At 40.7% G+C, this 22,882-nt stretch overlaps 1 protein-coding gene across 8 annotated transcripts in view; it reads right to left on the bottom strand.

The window, feature by feature from the left end:
- Nucleotides 1-21,685, bottom strand: part of kcnma1a (potassium large conductance calcium-activated channel, subfamily M, alpha member 1a) — a 141,106-nt gene extending 119,421 nt beyond the window's left edge. For 2 of the 8 annotated variants that reach the window (XM_067610256.1, XM_067610260.1), the window contains exon 1: nucleotides 20,588-21,682. In XM_067610256.1, coding sequence (XP_067466357.1) covers nucleotides 20,588-20,878 — 291 coding nt within the window. In that variant the 5' untranslated portion in view covers nucleotides 20,879-21,682. Of the gene's footprint in view, nucleotides 1-20,587 lie in introns of all 8 variants that reach the window. The other 6 variants (XM_067610261.1, XM_067610259.1, XM_067610262.1 and 3 more) reach the window with 6 other exon arrangements.
- Between the last annotated feature and the right edge of the window lie 1,197 nt (nucleotides 21,686-22,882).

Here is a 22,882-nt window from a genome sequence, read left to right as displayed (position 1 = left end):
GGATATTATTACAATTTCTCTGTGCACATATGACAACCTCCAAGTATAATATTCTCTAAACAAAAAGTTATTTTGGTAATATTATATAATTTTCACTTCACTGTTTTTAAATTTGGAATAAATTAAGTAATATATTTTCCTGTGTCTGTAATTTCTTTACTGTAATTGAAATGTTCTACTCAAAATGGTAATATTATGAAAAAATAATAGGTTCAATTGAATTGCATGAATTTGAATTTGCCATTTTCATAGTGAAGTGTAAAACTGTAAAAAAAAAATAATAATAATAATAAAAAAAATAAACAAATCATGTTTTTTATATTTTAACAATTATCCCCGGAAGTAGCAATTTTAAAATTAAGCCTTGCAAATTCAAGTAGTTCTTTCAGTGGTTCAGTACAAGCATGTACAATCCAAACGTATGCATTTCAAATTCACAAATGGCTCTAATCTGTCTCCATAGAATCCGCTACGACTCTATCAAGAGAAATCCGCTGTATGTGCATACGTACACCAAGGATGAGATCATGACGGACAAACGTCGCTCTCATAAGAGCAGTCCATCGCTCGTTGCCTGTCGCTTAGCAACAGAGACCTGGCGGGCAGACAGTAGGTGTGTGAGACAGAGTGTGTGGGAGGGGAGGTTTGGAGGAGGGGTGTAGCGAGGGACAGAAGCAGAACAACAGGGAGAAAAAGAGACAGAGGAGCCAGGGAGCTGAGCGAGAAAGACAGAGAGATGTGATGCAGGACGCCTGTGGGGGAGATGTTGACAGTGTCAGTACATGAATGTGTGGAGTAATCAGAAAAGTGATAATTCAACAGTTTGGAAAGAAGCAGATGTAAACATGGGTGTATGTCAAATGTGTAAATAATGAGCAGTCCTCAACATCAGGCCAGTTGATGCAATTTTGAGTTCATTTACATTTCTTGGCCTTGGTTGTATTTAATTTTGTAAAAGTAAATATGTGCATTTGATTAAAATCCGCATTGCTTTGTTCATTAGTAGAATCTACTAGCGTATTATCAATTGTGAATTTAGGTCCAGTTAGGCTAGAGTTAGCATGGTTTGCATAAACCATATTTACACAATTCGTTCATTAATCAGAAGGATAAAATGAAAGCACTTAGTTATTTTTACATATCTAACAGACCATCTTTACACAAGTTGTGTTACTTCCCATGAAAGCAGTTTTCTTGTTGCCTAAAAAATAAATTTTCCTTCCAGTTTATAGACATTCAGTCTATTGTGATTTTTCTGGTGGGTGCATAGTCAAAGCACTGACAGAAATGAATGTAAGGTATAACACACCACAGTCCCATAATTGAAATGATGGACTGTTGATCAGATTATGTTTGCTCCAATTTCAACCATAATATAATCTGGTTAAGGAGTTGACATGAAAACTGCAAAATCGGAGAATAGCTTAAATCTTGTTATTATCAGTGTGTTGTATGACCAACTTGTCCACAGTGTTGCACCACCTCCCACCCAATAATCCAATCTCCATCTCCATGACCCTAAAATTCCCGGAAACAAGCGAGTACAGAAAACGAATGAACACTTTAACTGTGTAAAATGCCACTTGACAATGTGAAATGGTATGACATTTAAAGACGTCCACCTCCACATGAGCCCGTGCATATATACCACCTGATCCTTTTTGCTGCCATTCTGACCCTCTATATAGCTGTCATTTTTCCTGCTGTTTCAATAATGGAAAAGGAAAACATGAAAATAAAGCAGGCCCCATTCCTTTCCTTAAATATTTATAAATATTATGTCAGATTACCTTACATTTGAATAGTTGCAGATTTGAAGAATGTGTGCTAAAATGTACAGCCACACATGAAAAATACTCACCAAGTTATGTGTGAAAATTTGAAAATGTTCACACCAGTTCACTGTTTTTACATCCCAGTACATTCTCAAAGCTCCAAACCATGGTTCATGTTAATTTGGACCATCAACCACAGCCAATGCATTGGGACTAATATCAATGTTTTTGTCAGCTCATCAACAACTGAAATTTAAGATTAATTTTGCCATTCAATTATATATAATAATTATATATACTCAAATGCAGATACAGACAAATCTCAGCACGCATTTCCAAGTCTAGATACACATTTTCAACGCCTATTAAAATACACAAAATTTTGAACACATTTGAAAATGTCAAGGTTAGATGTTTTTGATAATTTATTCCCATATTAAAGGTGCAGCAGTAGGCAAACGAAGGGCGTTCTAATAATGCAGGTGGCAAAATACCGAAATACCATCACGTTATTTTTAGTTCAGCGGGGGGTGAAAAATACTTGAAGTGCAACCTTGGTACACACTCAATCCTCGCAGCTTGGCTTTACAAGACATATATTCTCCTGCATTGGTCTAATGTCACCAACAGCAGCCAAGTCTCAAGGAAATGTCAATGACAAGGATAGAGCTGTGCGAGGGTAACTTAAGAATGCTACAATACGTATTGAGCTTTAATGTGATCATACCGGAACGAGCCGCCAATGTGCGCTATACCTCTTGAGCCAATGTAGACCATCACATGCTTCATTCTTAAGGTCTATCAGTTCTTGATCTCTTAAACTTGCTGTCAGTCAAAATCTAGTCCTGGGTTTTTCACACAGCATCACCTGCTTGGAAATCCTCACAGAGGGCACCATCAAACAACATACACTAGATCTACAATATCTGTTGAGATATTTCCAATGACTTTTGATCTAAATCTCATACCAAAGCAGCATCCGCCAATTGATCGATATAGCATAGCTAAATACACCAAGAAAAGTAACGTAACAGGAGACACTCTCTTGACTAACTTGCTGATGGAAAATATCCAAGGGACCTCTATAATGGACCCAACTGACAGCACTCTAATTCAATCACGTGTGTTGCAGTTGCAACTAAGCTGCCTCCAAATACCCCTGTCTATTTTAAACCCTGTTCAACAATGACAGACCGAGAAGACTCCAGTATGCCTGAAAAAACATTACGCAAAAGGAAAGAAACCAAACACCCTACCCTGTCTCTGTCTAGCATGTGTAAATGTGTGTATTTGTGGGTGCAGGATACATGCCTCTGCACAGCCTCAGTGTGCCATTAAGAAGCCCTTTTTTGCTTGTCCTATTATAGCTGTGTTCAGTGTACACAGTCTACCAGATAGAGCAATGGGCGCTCCAGTGTAGCACACCATAATGTAATGCTATACAGAGATTTTTCATATAACGTAGTTACAGTAGACATGGTTCATTTCCAAGCATGGAGTAGTGCATCAAAAATAGCAAAGCTAAAGCTAAATCTCTATATCTTTTTGTACTTTTACACAATTCAGTCACCCAGAGGACAGAATTATCTAACCATATATTCTTATCTTTCCCCACTAGTGAACATGTGAGAAAAAAAACAGGAAACATGTTTGAATGGCTGTACAGCACACTGGTAAGAACTAACACTGCGGTTATTTCTTTTCCTTCTTAATCAGAGCACACTGGTGCCCTACAGCTGTTGTTTACTATTAAAGCAGGATTAGGGCCAAGTTTCACAGGGTAGTTCCAAGAGGCAGCTCTGATCGCATGGTTGTTCCCAGAATGCCTGGATTTTTGAGATCATTTCCTGCACAGTGTCAATCAAGTGGGGACAAATGGCCCCTCCTCCACTGCTCTCTAGTCACAAGACTAGAAAGACAAAGGTCACGTGACGAGGAAAGACAGGTACAACTAATGTCAATCATTACAGGTTGGACCATCTCCTTTAGCCAATCTTCCTACTGTTGCAACAAAAGGTTGTTGTTTTTTTTAGCAATGCAAAAAATAACAATGCTAGGAAACAACCGGGAGTAAATATTGAGGCTCTGGGATCAAGAGCGCTGTAAATATATAATGCGCTGTATATTGTGAAAAACGGCTTGAGGGATTTTTCGTTATTGATTTATGAATATCAGGGTAGAAAAAGCTACCTCCCAACAAGGTCTTAGTTCCATCAATAATGCAGCTACAGTATCTGTGTCCACACAACAAATGAACACACTGGTTTCTCCATTATTCATGAGGGATTCCACCTGTAGCACATTGGTTGTATTATACGCCTCCCATAGGAAGATTTGCAGGAGCTCTGTGTAAGCTATTCAGTGCGGTATTTGTACTAGTGCTACAGTGATATTCGGATGTTCTACCATTGGGACTGAAACACTTTGTGTCTACGAACAAACAATTGGGAGGAGAAAATCATCACAGTCTGTAGCTAATGGGAAATGTTCATGTAAAGACTTAATGATTACCATCCATACTGAATAATGACTTACATAAATATATAATTTGGTCATTACCACAAAAAGAGAATGTAATAGTATTGCAACAAAATACAAAAAATAGACATAGTTTCAAAGCACAAACACAGACTTGATAAAGAATGTATTTTCAACTAGTTTAACAATATCTGATACAAACAAGAGTAGAGTCACCTTTAAAAGCAGAGGTAGCTCCCAGCTGCTCTGTGTTGATTTTTGTTTTGTTTTTTCAGAGCAGAAAGAAGGACAGAAAGCATCTGTCCTCGGCAGTAATTGGAATGGCAAAACAAAAAATGCAATTTGCCTCTAAGCACTGTTGACACAGACAGGGACAACTTCTGAACACCAAATTCTTTGGTTGGAAGAATTTAATCGCTTTGTTTTCTTCTTCACTTTAAAATCCCAGATGGTTAACTGCATCTAAGGGCTATAGATGTGCACATGGAACAGTATGTGCAATACCTTTTGGCATGTAACAATACTTGTGTATCTCAAATTAAAAACAAAATTAAAAAGTAGTTTCATTATTACACCTACACACCCCATTTCTCCTATAGGTGAGCCTTCTAATATGGCGGGGCTATAACTTTCACCATGTTACAATAAATGACCTCTGCTCCTCTGTGAACTGGCAACCAGGAGGTCACAGCCTTCAAGTAGGTAAAAGCGAGGTCAGGTTTTACGACAGAGATACGGCTGCGAGCTAGAGTAACTACAATGCTATCATCATTCAGAGAGACACTAAATATAAGTGGTGCATTGTATGCGTGTGGATACTGTCCAAGGATGCATGTAGAGGCAAGCATACGGTCAATGAGTGGCACTGTGCCATGCATGCTGAGGACAGCATGACCAGTAATTTTAGGTTAACGTTAGAATTGTCTTTCTCACTACTTTCTGGAGAAATGTCTTGCCTTGCCTACATGTATGTATGTATGTATGTATGTATGCGTACTGTGACATGGAGGTGGTAAAGAAAAGTGAACCACCACCTGTGTTGCATGCACAGCCTAAATGTCAGACTCCTAATGCTTTTAATGGTGTGTGTGTGTGTGTGTGTGTGTGTGTGTGTGTGTGTGTGTGTGTCTGTGTGTGCTGTATGTGTGAATAAAAACAGCGGGGCCAAGGCTGGCCCTGAGACAGCAGTAAATCACATTATGCATTGCAATCTCTATATATCACAGCCGCTGCCATTCTGCCCACCGGCTCCCCAATGCTGTTCCAAGTTTCCTCTACGTATTTCACTCCTCTAAAAAAAAAAATTGATGAAAAGACATCACAGGATAACACTGATGAATTTATAATGTTTAGGTTAATTAAATATTTTTGTGTGCAAATGGCCTTATCTTAAGTAGCTGCGGTGTAACAAAGAACCTCTCTTTCTTCGTGTTATTGGACCAGAGTGTGGAAATGGACGTAATGACTAGACTCTAGAAGGCTGAACAAGGCTAAGAAAGATCCTCTTTATCTATTTATAACAAGGAGATGTATCTACCGACTTGTGTGTCTTATCGCCTAGCATGCATTTTTAAATCGCATAAACCCTGTATTTCTCACACCCACACGCACCCCTCGCCAAGAATGGGTTGCTTTGATCGACAGGGAGCGTGGCAGTGATGGTCAGAGGCTGCGTGTCAGAGTAATTACAGAGCAGCCATGTTAGCAGGCTAGGGCTAGTCCCTCAGGAAGAGGAAACAGAAGCAGCGCCGCTTGTATAGGTAGGGTTTCACCTCAAAAAAACACCCCGCCTCTGTTCTGTTCACTGGGCTGTCATGTGAGAACACGCAGATGGCTAATTTCTCCTATGACCCTTGTCACCTTTGATCCTGACCCCTTCTGAGACAGGTGAAAGGTTCCTTTTTTTGGTCACACCCAAGTCATAGTTTTCCATATCTGATCCCCCCAGGCAGAGGTCAATTCCTAAAAGGGGAAGAGTACATCAACGCGAAATAAAAGGAAGAAAAGGTAATTCATGTTCTCATAAATTGTAGAAAAAACAGACAGCCAAGGGCTGTATTTCTTTACTCCCTTAATGCTGTCCATCTTTCTACCCTTCAACCCTTTTATGTCACACTCTCTAATTCTGTGTGACAGGTGAAGGCAAGTCTTTTCCAGTGTTTTAACAAAGATATGTTTCCACATGTCATCTATATATCTCTTATGATCAGTTCCATATTATTATTTCCCAGAGGGTGGAAGGCCAAATGAACAACAAGGGCTCCCCAGAAGGCAAACCAGTTTCACAGACCATGCTTTCAAGGGAGACCTGAAGGACGATGAGAGATGAAGATGCTTTATGACAGTGGAAAGGGAGAAGGAGAGAGAAAGGGAGTGATGGGCAGGCAAGGGGAAAAGAGGAAATGGACACAGAGTGAAAACTATACCAATATATGTAAACTAACACAGATAAATAAAAACAAATCACATAAAGTCAACAAAAGGGAAAAACTAAAGAGGATAGGCCAATAGTCAGAGAGAAGGAGAAAGCCTGTGGCTTTCTGAGAACTTGCCAGCATACTTCTGTTGCTCATGTTCACTTGAGACAATGTTTAGTAGAGCTGCTGCTAATCTCAGCAGTCTCCTATTCCCATTCCCTATGCCCCATTCAGATATCAGAGCACAGGGTAACGAAACAGGTCAGTACAATACCCAGTCACTCAATGAGGATATTAAACATCAAGCAAATAAGGAAAATAAAGTTCTTATGTACACTACTCATTATTATCTGAAATGCACAGGATCTGCTATAATGAGAGGCATGACAAAGTTATGGAAGGTAATGAATAATGTATAGGAACACAATTTCTCACGCGATTAACAAGAAATGATGTATGGATGTAATGCAGCATTACTGTTTGTAATTTTATCTCATCAGTATCATCTTCACTGTTTACTCTTCACTCTCCTCCCACAGGCGTGACATTTTCTACTGCCACTGCTGTTGTCTTCGACTGGCAAAACATGGGGTGGCTTGTTGGCTTATTGTGAGGCAGTCACAAGAACCGCAACGTATTTGTTGCTGAGGCAGCATGAAATTATACTGTGGTCGCTCATGGCGTAACAGAGCATCATTGACCAATAATGATTTATTATTTAAACAATGTGAGTTTGTTTGGCTGCATTGTAAACAGGTACACCAGTTGATTTGATTTTCTGTTGTATTTCTGCAAAAAAAAGCTGCTCAAGCAGCAGAGGGGTAAGCCTGCCCCAAAGAATATGACATAATTGCCATAACTTTCACTTACTACTGTATAAATCTGCAATCTCAGAATCATATAGCCATCCTCAAAACATTTTTGTCTCACAAAATCTGTAATGGGCAGTCACAATATCTGAACAGCAAGGATTAATTCAAATCTAAGTGTCCTTTTCATCTTTGCCAAGATATGACTGCACTCACAAGTGTGCCACAGAGTATTAATGCCCCTTTAAAGTCTCAATTAAAGGGCTGCGTGGGACTGTTTTCTCATTTCCACTCCCGCCCACTCCAACAAGATTTGAGACCATTACTGCCTCTTCCCACTCCTGCTTGAGATTTTGACCATTTCTGCCTGGAAAAATCTTATTTACTGAAAAGCTTTCTCTCCTGCTCCACAGGGAAAATAAGACACATTAGCTCTTATGGATTCTTTTAATGTAATGTCTTTACAGTTACTCAACTGTCTAAAAGCCACCTTTAAAGTTAAAGAACTGAAAAAGCCTTACTGTCATGCTTCAGTAGTGAGAGTGTTCTTTACAGTTCAGCTGAAATCTTGAAATCACACTTTTTAACATTTTCCCATTTCACTATCTCCAACCAGTGAATTGAGTTGTTTTGTGATTGGCCTTTTTAACCACAGACATTTTGACTTGTCATGAAAAAGCAGAGGTGGAACTAATGACATGTCTCTGTTCCATTCAAGTGCCCCAGTGAGTCATAACAGCGAGCCAGCACAATACCTGCAGAATACCTGAGAACTGGAGCTAGTAAAGCTAAATGGGATGCAGATATTAATGTTATTAGCCTCACCTGTGCTTTTATGATTTGATATGTTAACATTCCCTGCACTCCAGATTCCAAACATAATTTCCAGCAAAAAAGAAAAAAAAACATTGTCTTACATCTGTGTCATTGTGGTATTTATATCTGTCATGACTCATGACTGATTAATGTGAACAAAGAAAATTAAATTTGAAAATGCAATTTCCATGGAAATGTGGCAGTTCTATATTCTGTGCCTTACCCCTGCTGCTAGAGGGGGTGGAAATGAAGATGCAATGAGTCTGTCTGTCCAACACTTTGATCCAAAGCAAGATTTTGTGAACATCCAATGATACTGTCATCAATTTGGTATAGATATTCACACTCCACAGATAGTGAGATGATTTTGGAGACCCTCTGCCCTTTCCTCTAACATTACCATCAAACAAAATGGCCAAGTTGCATAAGAAATTTTACAATGTCATGAGCAGATACCCATGACATTTACTCAGTGCATTTATGCTCCCCAAAGATTGAACCCTGTCGATTCTGAACACTTGTGAGCTTCCTCCCAGTGGCACCCCTTAGGCCAAAATGTCAACTTTGCACACAATGTAATCTAATATGCATAATCTAATAAGAAGATTTCCATGAAATGTGCTGAGCAAACGCTCCCAAGGGCCCAAACCCTCTCCTCTAGCACCATCCTTGTGACAAACTTTACATTTTTATTCCCACTAGTGATAAGCCTCTAAGAATAGCACTGACGTCGTCTGTACGTTGTTTGTTATTTCCAACACTTTTGTACTGTGGAGCATGACAAACATTGCAGCCTGTAGGGCCACTAGCAGGGCTTTTATCTTTTGTCTGTCACTTTATGTTGACAGTGGATTTTTAAATGTGCTTCTCTTAGCTCAGTGTAATTATATTCTATACTTGTATTTTGGATTTTAAGAAAAATACAACAGAGAAAGCTATGTTGTTTCATCCCTGATGACACTATGTGTGCAAGGCATGAAGAAAAACCTCACTTTGATCTTCGAACCAATTTTCCACTAGGTACCCCGCTCCTTATCACTGTCTGTGCAACACTCACTGAGTAGAGGGATATTCAGACAGTCTTGCCATTCACCACCACCACTCCACTGCTTCTTTATTACAAACCCATGCACATCCCTGCTTAGCTTCAATGCAACCAATTAAGCCCTGCTTTTGAGACGTGATGACTCCAACTGATTATATATTCCCTAAGCATTAGTCAAACAGCTGGGTGCTGCTGTGTAAAATGAGGCTGGTCTGGGTTGTTCATAGTCTATTGCTACAAAAAACATAAAGATATAAATTTTGTGGTAGATGTAATTGGAGGATTGGAGGTTATTTTTTAGGAATTTTACTATGACATAATTTCATAGTAGTAGACAGCATAAGTTTACAATGCCATTCTAATTTTAAACCAAGCTATTCTCTTTAAGCCAGCTTTTTCTTTTGCTATCTGTATTTTCATTTTAGAAACTACAAGGCTATTTAAACAAAGATATGAGGTGTCTAACAACCACTTTATATGTGCTAAACAGCAGCCACAGAGCCACACATTCAAGTGTGTGAAAAGCCTTGCGCTCCCTTCCTGAGCTCTCCATGGTGCTGAAAATCTTCACTTGTGCAGAATAGCTGAGGCCTTAAAGCCATCCTGTTTCATACATCCTGCCAAAACACACAGATGCAGCACAACTGCTGTGTGCCACTGTGGCCAATGGATTCCACGTCTCAGATGAGCACCGCAGACAGCATTACGTAGTTTGAATATTAGAACTAATCCCTGCTGCTCCCTAGGTCAACATCATAATTGAACCACATATTTAAACACAGACCACAAAGTATCTAGAGGCATTGAGAGTGTGAATCCTGATTGGCAATAGTAAAAGAGAACAACATAGCAAGTAATAATGGCCATCATCATTTTACATACTATGTATATTCGAAATCAATTTTGTTCTCTTATTTGTGTCTACAATGATGCTATCTATTTTGGATTCTAATGTTTCAAATAATTACCACAATGAACTGATATTACCACATTATGTCCATTGTAACATAAGAAAACGCCTCTACAGACTTATCCACAACTCAGTTTAGATATTTCTGCAGCTACTGTATGGAGAAGAAAGGGAGTAATGTGTTAACAGGCAACATGTATGCTTCTGAGCATTATGCAAGTCCATCTGACATGACAGGACCAAAGAATGAAACATCACATCTGGCACAAAAGCCATAATGAGCAGTTTCATAACAGATGCCTATTACAGATACATTATGAGTCCAGCCCCCATCATCCCAACTCTAATGGATAGACTTACTATTAGTAATACAGTGTAAGTGCATACTGACTGAAATGACCACTTGACTAATTAGTTCATACAAATGCATGCAGTTTATATCTCTCCCATATATCAGTCTGATATAGCTCAGTTTATATCAGTCTGTGAGACTGTGTGTATGGACATGTGTATAGTCAAGTGCATTAATTTACATGTTTCTAATGGAGCTCATGAAAAGGAATGTGCAATTTTCTATATCAACACTCAGAGCACTTCATCAGCAGAAGGAAACATGAGTTAGTGTAAAAGAAACTTATCAATACAGATTAAAAATATCTACTGTCTAAATGCTTCCCAGGAGGGCAGCTTGGCAATTTAACAGTCTTACATACTGACCAATTTAAAAGTTTTGCCTAATCTCAATGGTATAGGCTGTCAGAGAACAGCATGACAGCTCTACATTATCATCCATCTTTAATGAGGCATCCAGCAACGAACCAATGCACTCTGTGCATCATCTGTACATGATGTCTACACATGCTGTCATTTGGAGCTCAACACTTGGCGCATCATCTTACAATGCTCATGTCACTCTGAAATTGGTCTGCCTCACTTGGTTCACGTCTAGATACATTTCACAGCTTTCAGAGAAATGCCGAGCAGCAGACGAAACCTGAGTGAGACAGGACCTTCTGGGATTTCACTTTTGCAAGCATCAAACAAGGCTGTAATTGACAGCTGCACTATTCATTCTGTGCAGCCATTCTGGAAAACGTCAGAAGAAGTCAAGAGGTAAAATCATTGTGTAACAGGCCCGCTCACTTTGACTGAACAGGGTTCAGCTTGTAGGCTGCCCTTCACTGTCAGTCGGACTTGTATTTCCCCGTAAAAAACATTGCATTTTATTGGTTTCTCACTTAACTAATAGACACTAACTGGGATGGTGCCAAATGGGGTGCAATCTTAGCATTGTAGCAAGGTGGCTATGCCAGCACATTGCTGGCATGCAGAGAGAAACCTGAGCCTGCTGTTAGCCTGCTAGGAGAATAACAATTAGCATATTAGCCTAGACCCCTTGGAGGTTAATTGGGACAGGTTGCTGAGGGCGGTGGCCATGGTAGTGGTGATACGTAATTCTCACACTTTACTAACCTTCTCTGAGAATGGAAGCATTGCATGTATTTTCACCATGAGTCAACCTTTACAGAGTCATATATTTTTCTAAGAGAGAGAACTAATCTATGAACAGGCTACAGAAACACCGCCTGCTGAGATCTTTGAAGGTCACTGCCGTGTCCTCTACACACTCCCTCCCTTTCTGTCTCCATCTCTCTCTTTGTGCATCAGTGCACACAGCACAAAGCACCAATTATGACGTTAACCGCGTTTTGATGTCCACATATCAGTGTTCCACTGGCTTCCCCGATTGCTAAGGGTGGGTGGTGGGCTAAAGGGAGTGGAGTGAAGATGAGGGGGGGAGAAGGAGATGGCCGGATCTGCCAGATAATCAGCACCAGAAAAGACTAGTCCCAGGGCTGTGCACGTGCTGGCCTGGCTGGTCGCTGTGCAATGGCATAGAAGAGTTGGGGCATTTCCAGGGTTTGGCACAACAAATCTAAAATAAAACTCCATTGTTTTATTGTGAACACAGAATTTGAGTATGAAATAGTGATAGTTCTTCAGCACTATAAAGCTCTGCTGTAAATAAACACTGCATGTTCATCTATGCAACATCAAGAGCGGCAGGAATGCCTCAATGCCACATCTGTTTCTTTCTGTCACTCTCACATACAAATACATGAGCATTTGTACATTTGAGAAACATCAATGGGAATGCAAGAAAATGAAGCTTCAAAAGACAAAGGTTCATGTGCATTAGTTTAAGACAAATCCACATGTGTATATCAACACATTTTCAAAGTAACATCAGCTAAACCCTTCTCCCTAGTCCCTCATAGAAACTGCAGCAGTGTTTCTCGTTCATAGAAATAGCATTAAATTTGATTTCTATGGATGGCTATTGGGAGATCACCCCACCCACACACACACCCATCCTCTGATGTTAAGCTGTTTAAGGACAACAACAGCTGAGAAAGAAAGCTGGTAGACAAGAAACCATAAGCCATGATCCCGCTGGCTAACCAGGCACTAGCTAGCTATCTCCCTCCTGCAGGCCTCCCATGCCAGCTTAGCCTAGCCGGTCTCAAGCTGCAGATCTATATGCAAATGGTTTTCCACTGCCAGTTTGACTAGGCAAGGATCAGGTGGCTTAGACCCTATCGCACATTTCCAATGACAGGAATGCCAGTCTAGCACTCTTCCCCCATGTGGAGCCAGGTATACCCTTCCTGTCTAACCTTTAACCTCTGAATACTTCCTGGGGTGTGGACGTCCTTTTAATAGCCCAGTGACCGGCCAAAGAAGACATAACAGCACGACAGCAGGGGAGCACAGTTTGGGTGAAGGGAACTGGACCTCTGTGTCTGTCTCATGATATACATAGTGTGGCCTGATATATGGCCTCTCCTTGTCTGTGGATTAACATACATCAGCATGGCGCACTACAGTTGTCCCTAAATGGCCATCAAATCAGATGCAGAGAATTTGGGATTAGAGCCTAGAAAAGGCTCCACAAAAGAATAACTCATGACTCACACATTCCACATCAGAGGAGAATGAGAAAAGAAAGTTAATCTGCAACACTGGACAGAGTTCATAAAAAAAACTTACATTTTATCTACTGTTTGCCGCCATCTATTTTCCATCTGTTTGAGGTTGAATAAATAAGGGAAAAAACAAAAAAAGTTTCCTAAATGAACAAACTGGTGCCTTTCTCTGTTTTATATAATTTTAAATGAAATATCATTGAATTTTATTGACAGTTATTTGGACAAAACAAATTTTTGAAGACGTCACCTTGTGCTCTAGGAAATTGTGATTGTGATTTTCTATTTTACAGGCTAATCTAGAAGTCAAATCATTGACAGATTAATTAAAATGAAAATAATCTTTATTTATACAGCCCTCCTCACAAGTTATTCCCATCCTGATAAGAGGGGCTGGGGACAGGCGTGTGTGCTGTGGTGGAAACTGGTCACGCTTTGCCCTGGGACAGCTCAGAGGCATGTTCACTCCCAGCAAGTGTCAACAACACATGACATGCAACTCAACCACTGGCCACAAGAACATAGTAGTCCGCCTACACACAAATTCCTGAGATGACATCAAGAACTGTGGAAGTATACACACAGTACAGCCGTATGTGCGCAGAAAGTCTTTATCAAGTGTTTTGTTATCCAGTAGTACTCATCATATCATCAGGTCTTTGCTTTGCGTGTTTGATATTTTTAATTAGCTCTGGATTTCAATAAGCTGTTGTGGGATGGAGTAGGCCGATCTGGGCCAAGTTAGACCGAGGTTAGTGAGAGCGACAGCTGATGGCAGGGTGTGTGCTCTATGCTGCTCTGGCAAAATGCAGCTGGTCCGTTGCCAAGCACAAGGGAATACACAGGCTCACAACAGTTCATCTCTGCAGGCACCTCCGCAATCCATTTCACTTAAAGCTAAGCATACTGAAGAGTGCCCCAGCATATCTCATTTACTCTGCCATAGATTTGTTTTTTCCTTGTCACGTACTGTAGGCGGACACTAATGCACACACAGAGACATACGCATGCAAACACTGCGGTGGGTTTCAAACTCAGGTTTGATTAATCGACATGCAGTGAAAGCAAAGCCTTAGCGCATAAAAATCAATAACAATCTCCAGTTATGGAAATGAATTATAACGATTTAAAATTCACCGAGGCTGTCACATTTCATTAGATAGCAGATCATAAGATGGAAATTCTCCTTGTGGTTTCAGAATAGCAGATTTATCTTTCCACCTTTAACTTAAAGCTATTAAGTGTTAAGTGATGATACGTTTGCGTTATCATGAACCCTCCAACTGCAGATTGACAACGGTTAGAGAGAACGGAGCCTAAGCACTAGCTGTGTCCTCGCCCCTCCTCTTTATTAGTCACATCACAGGAGCAAGGTCTGGCCTTCAGTGCAGGGAACCAACACGCAGCACATCAAAGTCTCATTAGTTGGGATGAAACTTGATTGCCATGGGGATACTGGGCTGGTGCAGCAGCAAACAAGCATAAGAATCAACAAGGGCTAAATACAAATGATCTAGCATAGAAAATGGAAAAATAACTGTTTCAACATCAACATCTCTTAAAGGCCCCGTGAAATGAAAAATACATTTTCTCAGTTTTAGTCCTGTGTCCATGTGTTAATTGTTCATTTACAGAATCTCTTGTTATATGCCAAATATGTGTCAAAATCTGTATCAGAGTATTTTTATATCAAAATCCCTCTTTTCTCTTCCTGTAAAACGGTTTCAAATGTTTGATGACTCATCCTGCACTCAGGGGCATTTACAAAAGTTCATCCAATCAAATGTGACTTTGAGCGAGTAGCTAGCCACACCCATCATATATAACCGCACTTTACTGTTTGTGGGTTGTAGTAGCTTACAGAGCAAGATATAGGAGGAGATGTGTGTTTGGATATCAGTGGGCAAAGACTTTGTTTTCATTTCAAAAACAATGTGACTGAGGTGTAATTCATTCACCTCTCCCTCTCCCTGATCTAACGACAGGTGAGGGAGGTGTGTGTGGAGCCAACCTCTGCAGCTCCATATCACACTTAACTCTAAGCCCAATCAAATGCAAAGGATTTAATTTAAATTCCTCTTGTAACTGTATATGCTCAAATATTCCGTTTCAGTGGGAAATACGTCACAGTACAGAAGCTGCTCTAACATCCATTTCATGGGGGCTTTAAATCAAAATGTATGATTCATAACATGAAAAGATATGGTTTACAGCATTAAAGTGCTACCATGCTTGCAAACGACAAAGCAGGAGAATCAAGAAATCAAGACATGAAAATTAGGTACAATATTCAGCCCCAAGACCAAAACATGAAATAAGGTAAAAATAAATTCAGTACCATATAAAGGTAAAATGTGTATTCAGAGGAATATGTAACAGGTGTATTGAGGGCCATACAAATGCAGAAAATGTCTTCAAATGTGTAATAAAAACTGCTCATCCTCTCATGAACTCTATACAGAAAGTGCAAATGTAATACATTCATATTTGAAGATGTAATTCAACAGCTAACCAAAGGTATTTTATTGCCTGTTGCCATTCACTATAGAAAATATTTGTGGATGGGGGGAGTGTAAATACAGAAAAGGTGTCAAGGTGCGTATTGACTCACACGCAGAGAACATACAGGCATCAGAAATCATCTGAAATTATGCAACAAAATGTCATCTAGATTAGACTGGGGCACAGGGAAGCTAAATATAAAGAGTAGATTGTACAGGCAGAGCAGGTACTCAGCTCCATCACTGCTTCTACCTGAGCTGTTTGGACAGAAGCAATTGTACAATCCTGACAGCTGTTGGCTCTAAGATGCATATAAAACATTCCATGCACCTTAGGGGGATAAGGGGGAGGCTGAAGGTGCTACTGCATCAGCTGCTGTACTGAGGTGAGGTAGGAGGTGTTTGTTTTTTTTTTTTGTCCTCATTTAATTGTACGGCTTTCCAAGCTCAACCCAAAGATAGAACCGGCCCTTAGCATTTGTTTTTCAGTTTCACCAAAACACACTGATATAATGTGAAGTTCGCTGCTTGGAATGAAACACTTGACAGTCTACTCAGCCTTTGTTTGTACAGTAACTCTCTGTATTGTCAATTTAGACCAGTTTGCAGCTGATGTGTAAATATCCCGGGTACCTTTAGGACTGAACCGTCTCCCTCTTAACTCTGCTTTGTGACAGGTGTCAAGTGGTTTACTGCTCTACCAGAAATCCTTCATCTTCTGATTGATGCAGAGCTGTGGGCTCTTTCTCCTTACATCTCAAGATGAAGCTGTCTAAACACCTGTAGAGGCTCTCTTGTGTTAAGTAACATAAACTCTGCCAGCAACAGTGGAAACCCTTAGCTACTGGCAGCAATGGCTATAGATGGCCAAAGATGCATTTTAAACATTAAGAGACATGGTTGATTTCCATACTGTTACATTTTACAATTATATTACAACATAACCTAGTTAGCAAGCAAATTATGGTAACTGGTCAATCGCATGTAATTTGCACAGTTGCACAAGTGCTAATATTAAGTCAGTGCTGTTAGCTGACATTAGCTGACTGTCTTGGGAAAATGCTGCTATTGTAAAAAATAAAACAGTAAAATAAAATTCTTTATGTCAGAAATAGAGGTATTAGTTAATTAGACTTTTAGCTTTTACTTATATAACAAATAACACCTCAACAAACTAAGGCTGGATGATATGACCTAAAATCTATATCAAGATAAATGATCAGATTTACTTTAACAACAAGAAATATTTCAGTGCAATGTATTTCCTTTCTCTTGCTGGCTCACTTCTCATGTTTGTCCTGTTAAATTACAGCATGTCAAGTTAAAGATACAGGACTGCTGTTTGATTGATTGGTTTAAAGCAATAAGGCCATGCTTTCACAGAGCTGACTTTTCTGCAGGATGATGGTGCCATTCATATTTGAATAGAGATTGGTGCCACAAATGCAAAGCCTCCATACTCCTCCACCCCATGCATCCTCAATAACAGAGGCGTCACATAAGAACTTCTGGAGGTGGCATGACGCAGAGTGGATAACTAGACCATTAGATAACTGTGCAGCAGTGAAGCAGCACAGAACAGTAACTCTACAAATTCAGCAAGACTATAGGACCATAGGGAAGGGAAAATAGAGCAGGCGTATATGCTAACGAGCTTTGCAGCATGGAAGCAGTATCCTCCACTTCAGTATCACTGAGTGCTTACATTTCTGTCACTCATGCATATGTATTAGCATTGTCTTGAGTGAGTCTCTCCCTTAGTGGGAAACCCTTTATTTAGAATAAGTGAAGCACTGAGCTGCACTGTATAAAAGAAGAAGGAATTAAATAATGTAGCTCATCCAGACAGCCTGAGAACTGGTGTTTACAGGATGATTTAGGGCAAATCGAATTACAAATGTGGTTGGTGTGTCGTTTAAAAATGACATTTGAACACTCAGAAGCATCCACAAGATAAATGATGCCATAAATGTTGCCATTACTAGCACAGTGTTAGAAAAATCAATATGGATTTGTATTTTTTATTGGTTTTTTTTTTAGTCCACCCAAGAGACAGCACCAGAACAATAAAACATTGTTTGTCTTGTTGTCTTGTTTTAGACAGATATAAGTTAAAAAAAAGGTGGTAACTATGCTCTTTTATTGGTTTTGCAGTAATATTAACAGGACAATACAGATCAATATAAGGCCCCAATTTCACATTTCATAGACAATCTCTCTCTGAACAGTGCAGTTTCCAAAGACTCCAAAAGTTGCAGTGGATATTTCTCTTTGCTGCATCCCCTTATCTCGACCCACGACCTCCTCCTTTTAATTCTGACAGAGAATACTGCCATTTAAAAGAATTAGGACACAGCTGTGTGTCAATGGCAGAGCACAGGAGGACAACATGCAACGTAACACCCCCTCTCAAACCCTCCGTCACCCTCACACCCCCTGTTTCCATTTCCTCCTGTGTCTCTCTCAGAGTTTCCACCTCTATTTCTTTGCCTCTGAATCCAGGTTCCCAGTACTGCTAGAGAAAGCCTACCAACCCCCTCACCAACTATGCATCCCGTTTCTGACACATGCCAACTTAGCTGGCCGCACCAGTCAGCTGAACACAGATCCAGTTTCCCCTTCTTAATACTCCTAACAAGCCTTTTCCCTCTGCAGCCAAGTGTCAAGCCTTCCAAAGTCACCGAACAGGGATGGCTCTGCCTTCCCCACACAGCAACACAGAGAGAGGGAGCACGAACAGAAACACACTCTCATTTTCACCGTTTCTCCTCCTTAACAAGAGATGAGACACGACCAGATACCCACCAGCAGTCACAAGATGGATCCCTCATTATATTTGCACGGTTTATTTTCATCAGTTTCCTTGCAAGACGGTGTGAAGTACGAAGGATAACATATGGTTTGGTGCCATTTCTGATACCGGGATCCATGGGCGTAACAAAATGACAGGAGGCTGACAGACAAGTAATAACCCTAAACAGCATACTAGGCAGAATTATCTCTCAGTGTAAATAAGACCTGTTTAGATGGGGTGGGATTTCTTTGCAAGCTGACTGGAAAATAATTAGAATTCCAGAGGTCTGATTTTATCTGGACTTTGATATAATGGAAATGTCTGCTTATGTTGAAAAAAGCTATTAACCTATCCAAAATCTAAATGCAAAAAAAGCATGATCCCATATTGATCCCTTAGGGAAATTTGGGTCATGTTACAGTTGCTCATATTCTAGAATAGAAATACACATATATAAGCATATATTTTCTATTATAGAAGGTGAGCAACTAAATATATATGTTTTGGGGTTTGTGGAGTGTGTGTGTGGGGGGCTGCGAAATATGGTTGAAATAAAGATCACATTTTTTTTAGTTTTTATTTGAAATGTGCTTGAAATAATTCACTTGAACATCATCATATGGTCATAATAAGAGTTCACTTAAAGTCAGTAAATGATAATATTGAATTTTTGCCTTTCAGTATGTGCACACATGTGAGTGTTTCTCAAGGTAACACTCAGCTTAGACACAGAGCAATCAACAGGAGAGAATAAGAAAAAAGATGCACTAAAAAACAAACCGAAAATCTGCATCTTACGACATTCAGCGCGGCAGAGCGATGAAGGCTGTTTGGTGTGTGCTGCTATTGTCAGTTAAGGGTGCTCTCTTTGTACCCCGTCTCACACCTGTCATAATACCAACACAGAAATGGGCAGGAAAGGTCCAAAGCTACCAAAAGAGCATGGCAGAAGAGCAGCAGGGGGGACACGGCTCATCCATTTGAATTGGACACAACCCAAACACATCAAGGACGAGGAAGATCATCCTCGCTCTCTCATTTCTCCGTCCATCATTGTCACTATATCCTCTTAACAACCCCTTTGCGTTTTACACTAAAGACTGATTGGCACTGTCAAAAGACTTGCCATTACCTGTTCTTTTTTTAATACTAAATTAAAAAAAAAATCTCATTCCAAGCATGTATCATGAAATAAAACATGTTGAGCTATATTCCACTCACCCTAAGCAACATTACCTTTCAACTGGCCCTCTGCTCAGTCAGGGGACCCCTTGCATACAAGTGCATGAGTCATGTATGAAGCAGGCTTTAATACACATATGAATCACCTGTGATTCATCCTTAAGGTTGGCCACCCCAAGCAAAGTAAGGGGCAGTCCTATTTCTATATTAGTCCTGCAGACGGGTTACCTTAATTATTCCACAAAGACATTTTATGTGCAGCAAAAACACATTAAAGCCACTACTGAGTGCAAAAATTAAACAGTGGAACAATGACCTCCCCAGGGACTTGATATTGCAGAGTTGATGCACACTGTGACAGAGAGAGCCTTGATGTCATTGGGTCTGCATGACAAGTCCCGGTGGACTTCATTAAGTCTACCTGGTGGAATGTGCGCCCCCCTCCATTAAATGTTTACTTTCACCCTAGAAGTTAGGAGCTGATGTAGCATGAGGGTGCTGTGATGTATGCTAAATCAGAAGAAAATGAAGGAATTGCTCTCCTCTCATCCTCCCCATGCATGTCATGCAATACCACCCCCTTTACTCAAAAGTGGGAGATGGTAAACACATCCAATTCAAGGGATGCTTTCATCATAACAGCCACTGCAATGGACACTTGATATCTGTTTAGTGGCTGCAGAGGATGCAGAGGATGGGGACACCATCAAATTAAGCTTAGTGTCACATCCACAATGAGGGCTATTACAGAACAAGAAGTGCTGAAGCTCAGGCCAGTGTCATATAGGTATATGCACTAGTGTTTATGTGTGAGGGGATTTAAAAATAGATTTTACATCTTCAAAATGATTGTTGACAGAGAAGCAGCCGTACCTTGGTTTTGATGTTGCAATGGCAGCAAACAGTCCACATATATTTCAGAGTCCTCCACAGCAGGATGATGAAGAGACCCCCAAAAAACGTCACCATGGAGGAGGCGAGGAATGCCCACCACATGCGCTGTCCATTATTGTCGCAGGGCACCTCAGACGAGAACGGGATGACAACGTCTTCCATCTTGGATATTAAGATTGAAGAGTCCGGATTTATATTATTATTGATATTGCTTGTCCTCATAGAGCTGTCGCTTCCATGGGGAACGGTGCCATCTGCCTCAGCTAGCATTTAGGAGCCTTGGAGAGCCTGTGCCAGCGTCCCCAGCCCCACTCACCAGCCATATTGCTTGAAAAAAAAATCCCCCTCTTCGCTGTAGATTATGTTCACCCACCCGATGGAGTCTCTTTCTGTATATTAACAGCCTATGAATTGTTTATTCTTGACAGCGTGACACACCGCGCACGCGAACCTGACCAAAATAGAGGGTCGGTGGCCCTTGGAGAGAGGCATTTAAATCCGCAATAATGACGAATCTTAGGCGCTTCTCGCTTTGAGAGGGTTTTCTGGCTCTTTCACGCCTAATGCCATGGTAAAGACGGCCTCGTTTGCAGCCGTCGAGGCTGCCAATGATAATTTCGGATTATGGTAAACACAACGACAGTGAAAAATGTTGCAGCCCGTTCTCGGCGAAGCGACCTCTCTAGCCGTCTTCCATTCAGGGATCCTGTCGATTAGCAGGCGGAGAATCGATTTCACTTTTCTTGGAGCGTCAATCGACTGTGAAAGGTTTGCAACAAAACGAGAAAACACACAGAGAGATGTAATTCAATTCTATTAATTGGTTGGTTGTCACTGCGGCGCCGAAGACTACATATTCTTGCGGGCGTTTTCGCTGTCAATTCTGCGTAAAAGGACTGGCGCTCGGGTGGATGTCGCTGTCTCCATTCGGTCCCCTGCAGCCCTGGCACGGAGCGGCCAGCTGAGAGCGCCTGTCAGATCCGCTCCAGAGGAGAGCGGGGAGATTTACAGGTAGGAGGGCGGAGCGAAGCGCTAATAATAAAGATGGACAGAGGGCAGCAATACCGCGACGATGTTTATTCCAAGTGGCGACCGCGCTCTCCGCTGCTTGGGTGTGTAAAAAGAGGTAGGCTACAAATGCGCCTTTGCGTCTTTATTGCACGCCAATGACGCACTGTGGCAAACACGAGCATCGATCCGTGATAAATTTAAGGATTATGGCCTACTATATAAACATCAGCGCAAAAGGATAAGTCCCCACAGGAATGTTGTAGTGATACCAGTGGATATAAAACGACAATAAAGTGAGGTTGCTTTGACAACAACACTGTCAGTCCTTGTATTTTCATTAGGGATAGTGCTCCCCTTTTTCAATTACTGAGTCGTGCTTTTCACCCATGGATGACGGGCTGTTTTCATTTTGTGAAATGAACTTGATAAAAGGCCTCTAACACACTCACACATATAGAGGCAGTGTTATGAATGTCCTTCCCGGTCAATTACTGTAATATGCTTACGCTTTTAGCTCACATATTAGGTCAAAAACAGGTGTGGATTGGTGATGACGGTGAGGCATGACTTGCAATAGTTTATGGCTGTACAGGGATGCCCCTCTAGAAGCCAGCCAGACCAAAGGATATGGGAAAACAGCTGGCTTGGGGCCCTGAATAACCACTGACCCCTGAGCACCAGACCGGGCAGGTGCACACAGCCACCTGTGTCACAAGGCTCCAGACTGCTTGGAGGTTGTTTTGCAATGAACTCTCAATAATATATCCCCCAAGTCCTTGTGAATTCTTCAATTAAGGGGCAATTGAAGGTCTCACATATCCCTTCTGCATTATTAATGATTTTAATTAAGCAACATGATACATATCAACAAATTTCTGTGATAGGTTATCTGATAAATGTCCCATGGAGTGTGGAATAATGACACTTGATCTCCTGCACAGATCATTTGAAAAGTAAATATATATAAGTGAGGTGTGAAGATATATGATACATGTTCTATGATGGTAATTTATTGTCTGGGAAATATTAGGGCTTCAACAGAAATAGCTGCTGTAACGGAATCTTTTAACCTGGGAGGGGTTGTGAGCTGTAAAACACTGAAGACAAGGGAATCTGTAAATTATAGCGCTTCAGAGTTGTGAATGCCTAAGCAAGCATTTTGACTTCACATAAAATAGAGGTGTGTGGTGCAGGTCAACACTGCTATCCACCATTGGTTGGGGGACAAAAATACATGAGGACAAAAATCAACATTCTTATTGA

The sequence above is a fragment of the Thunnus thynnus genome, chromosome 14, assembly GCF_963924715.1.
Source record: "Thunnus thynnus chromosome 14, fThuThy2.1, whole genome shotgun sequence".
Classification (NCBI taxonomy): Eukaryota; Metazoa; Chordata; class Actinopteri; order Scombriformes; family Scombridae; genus Thunnus; species Thunnus thynnus.
The sequence above is the reverse complement of the archived record's forward strand: the minus strand, read 5'-3'. Positions and strand labels throughout refer to the sequence as shown.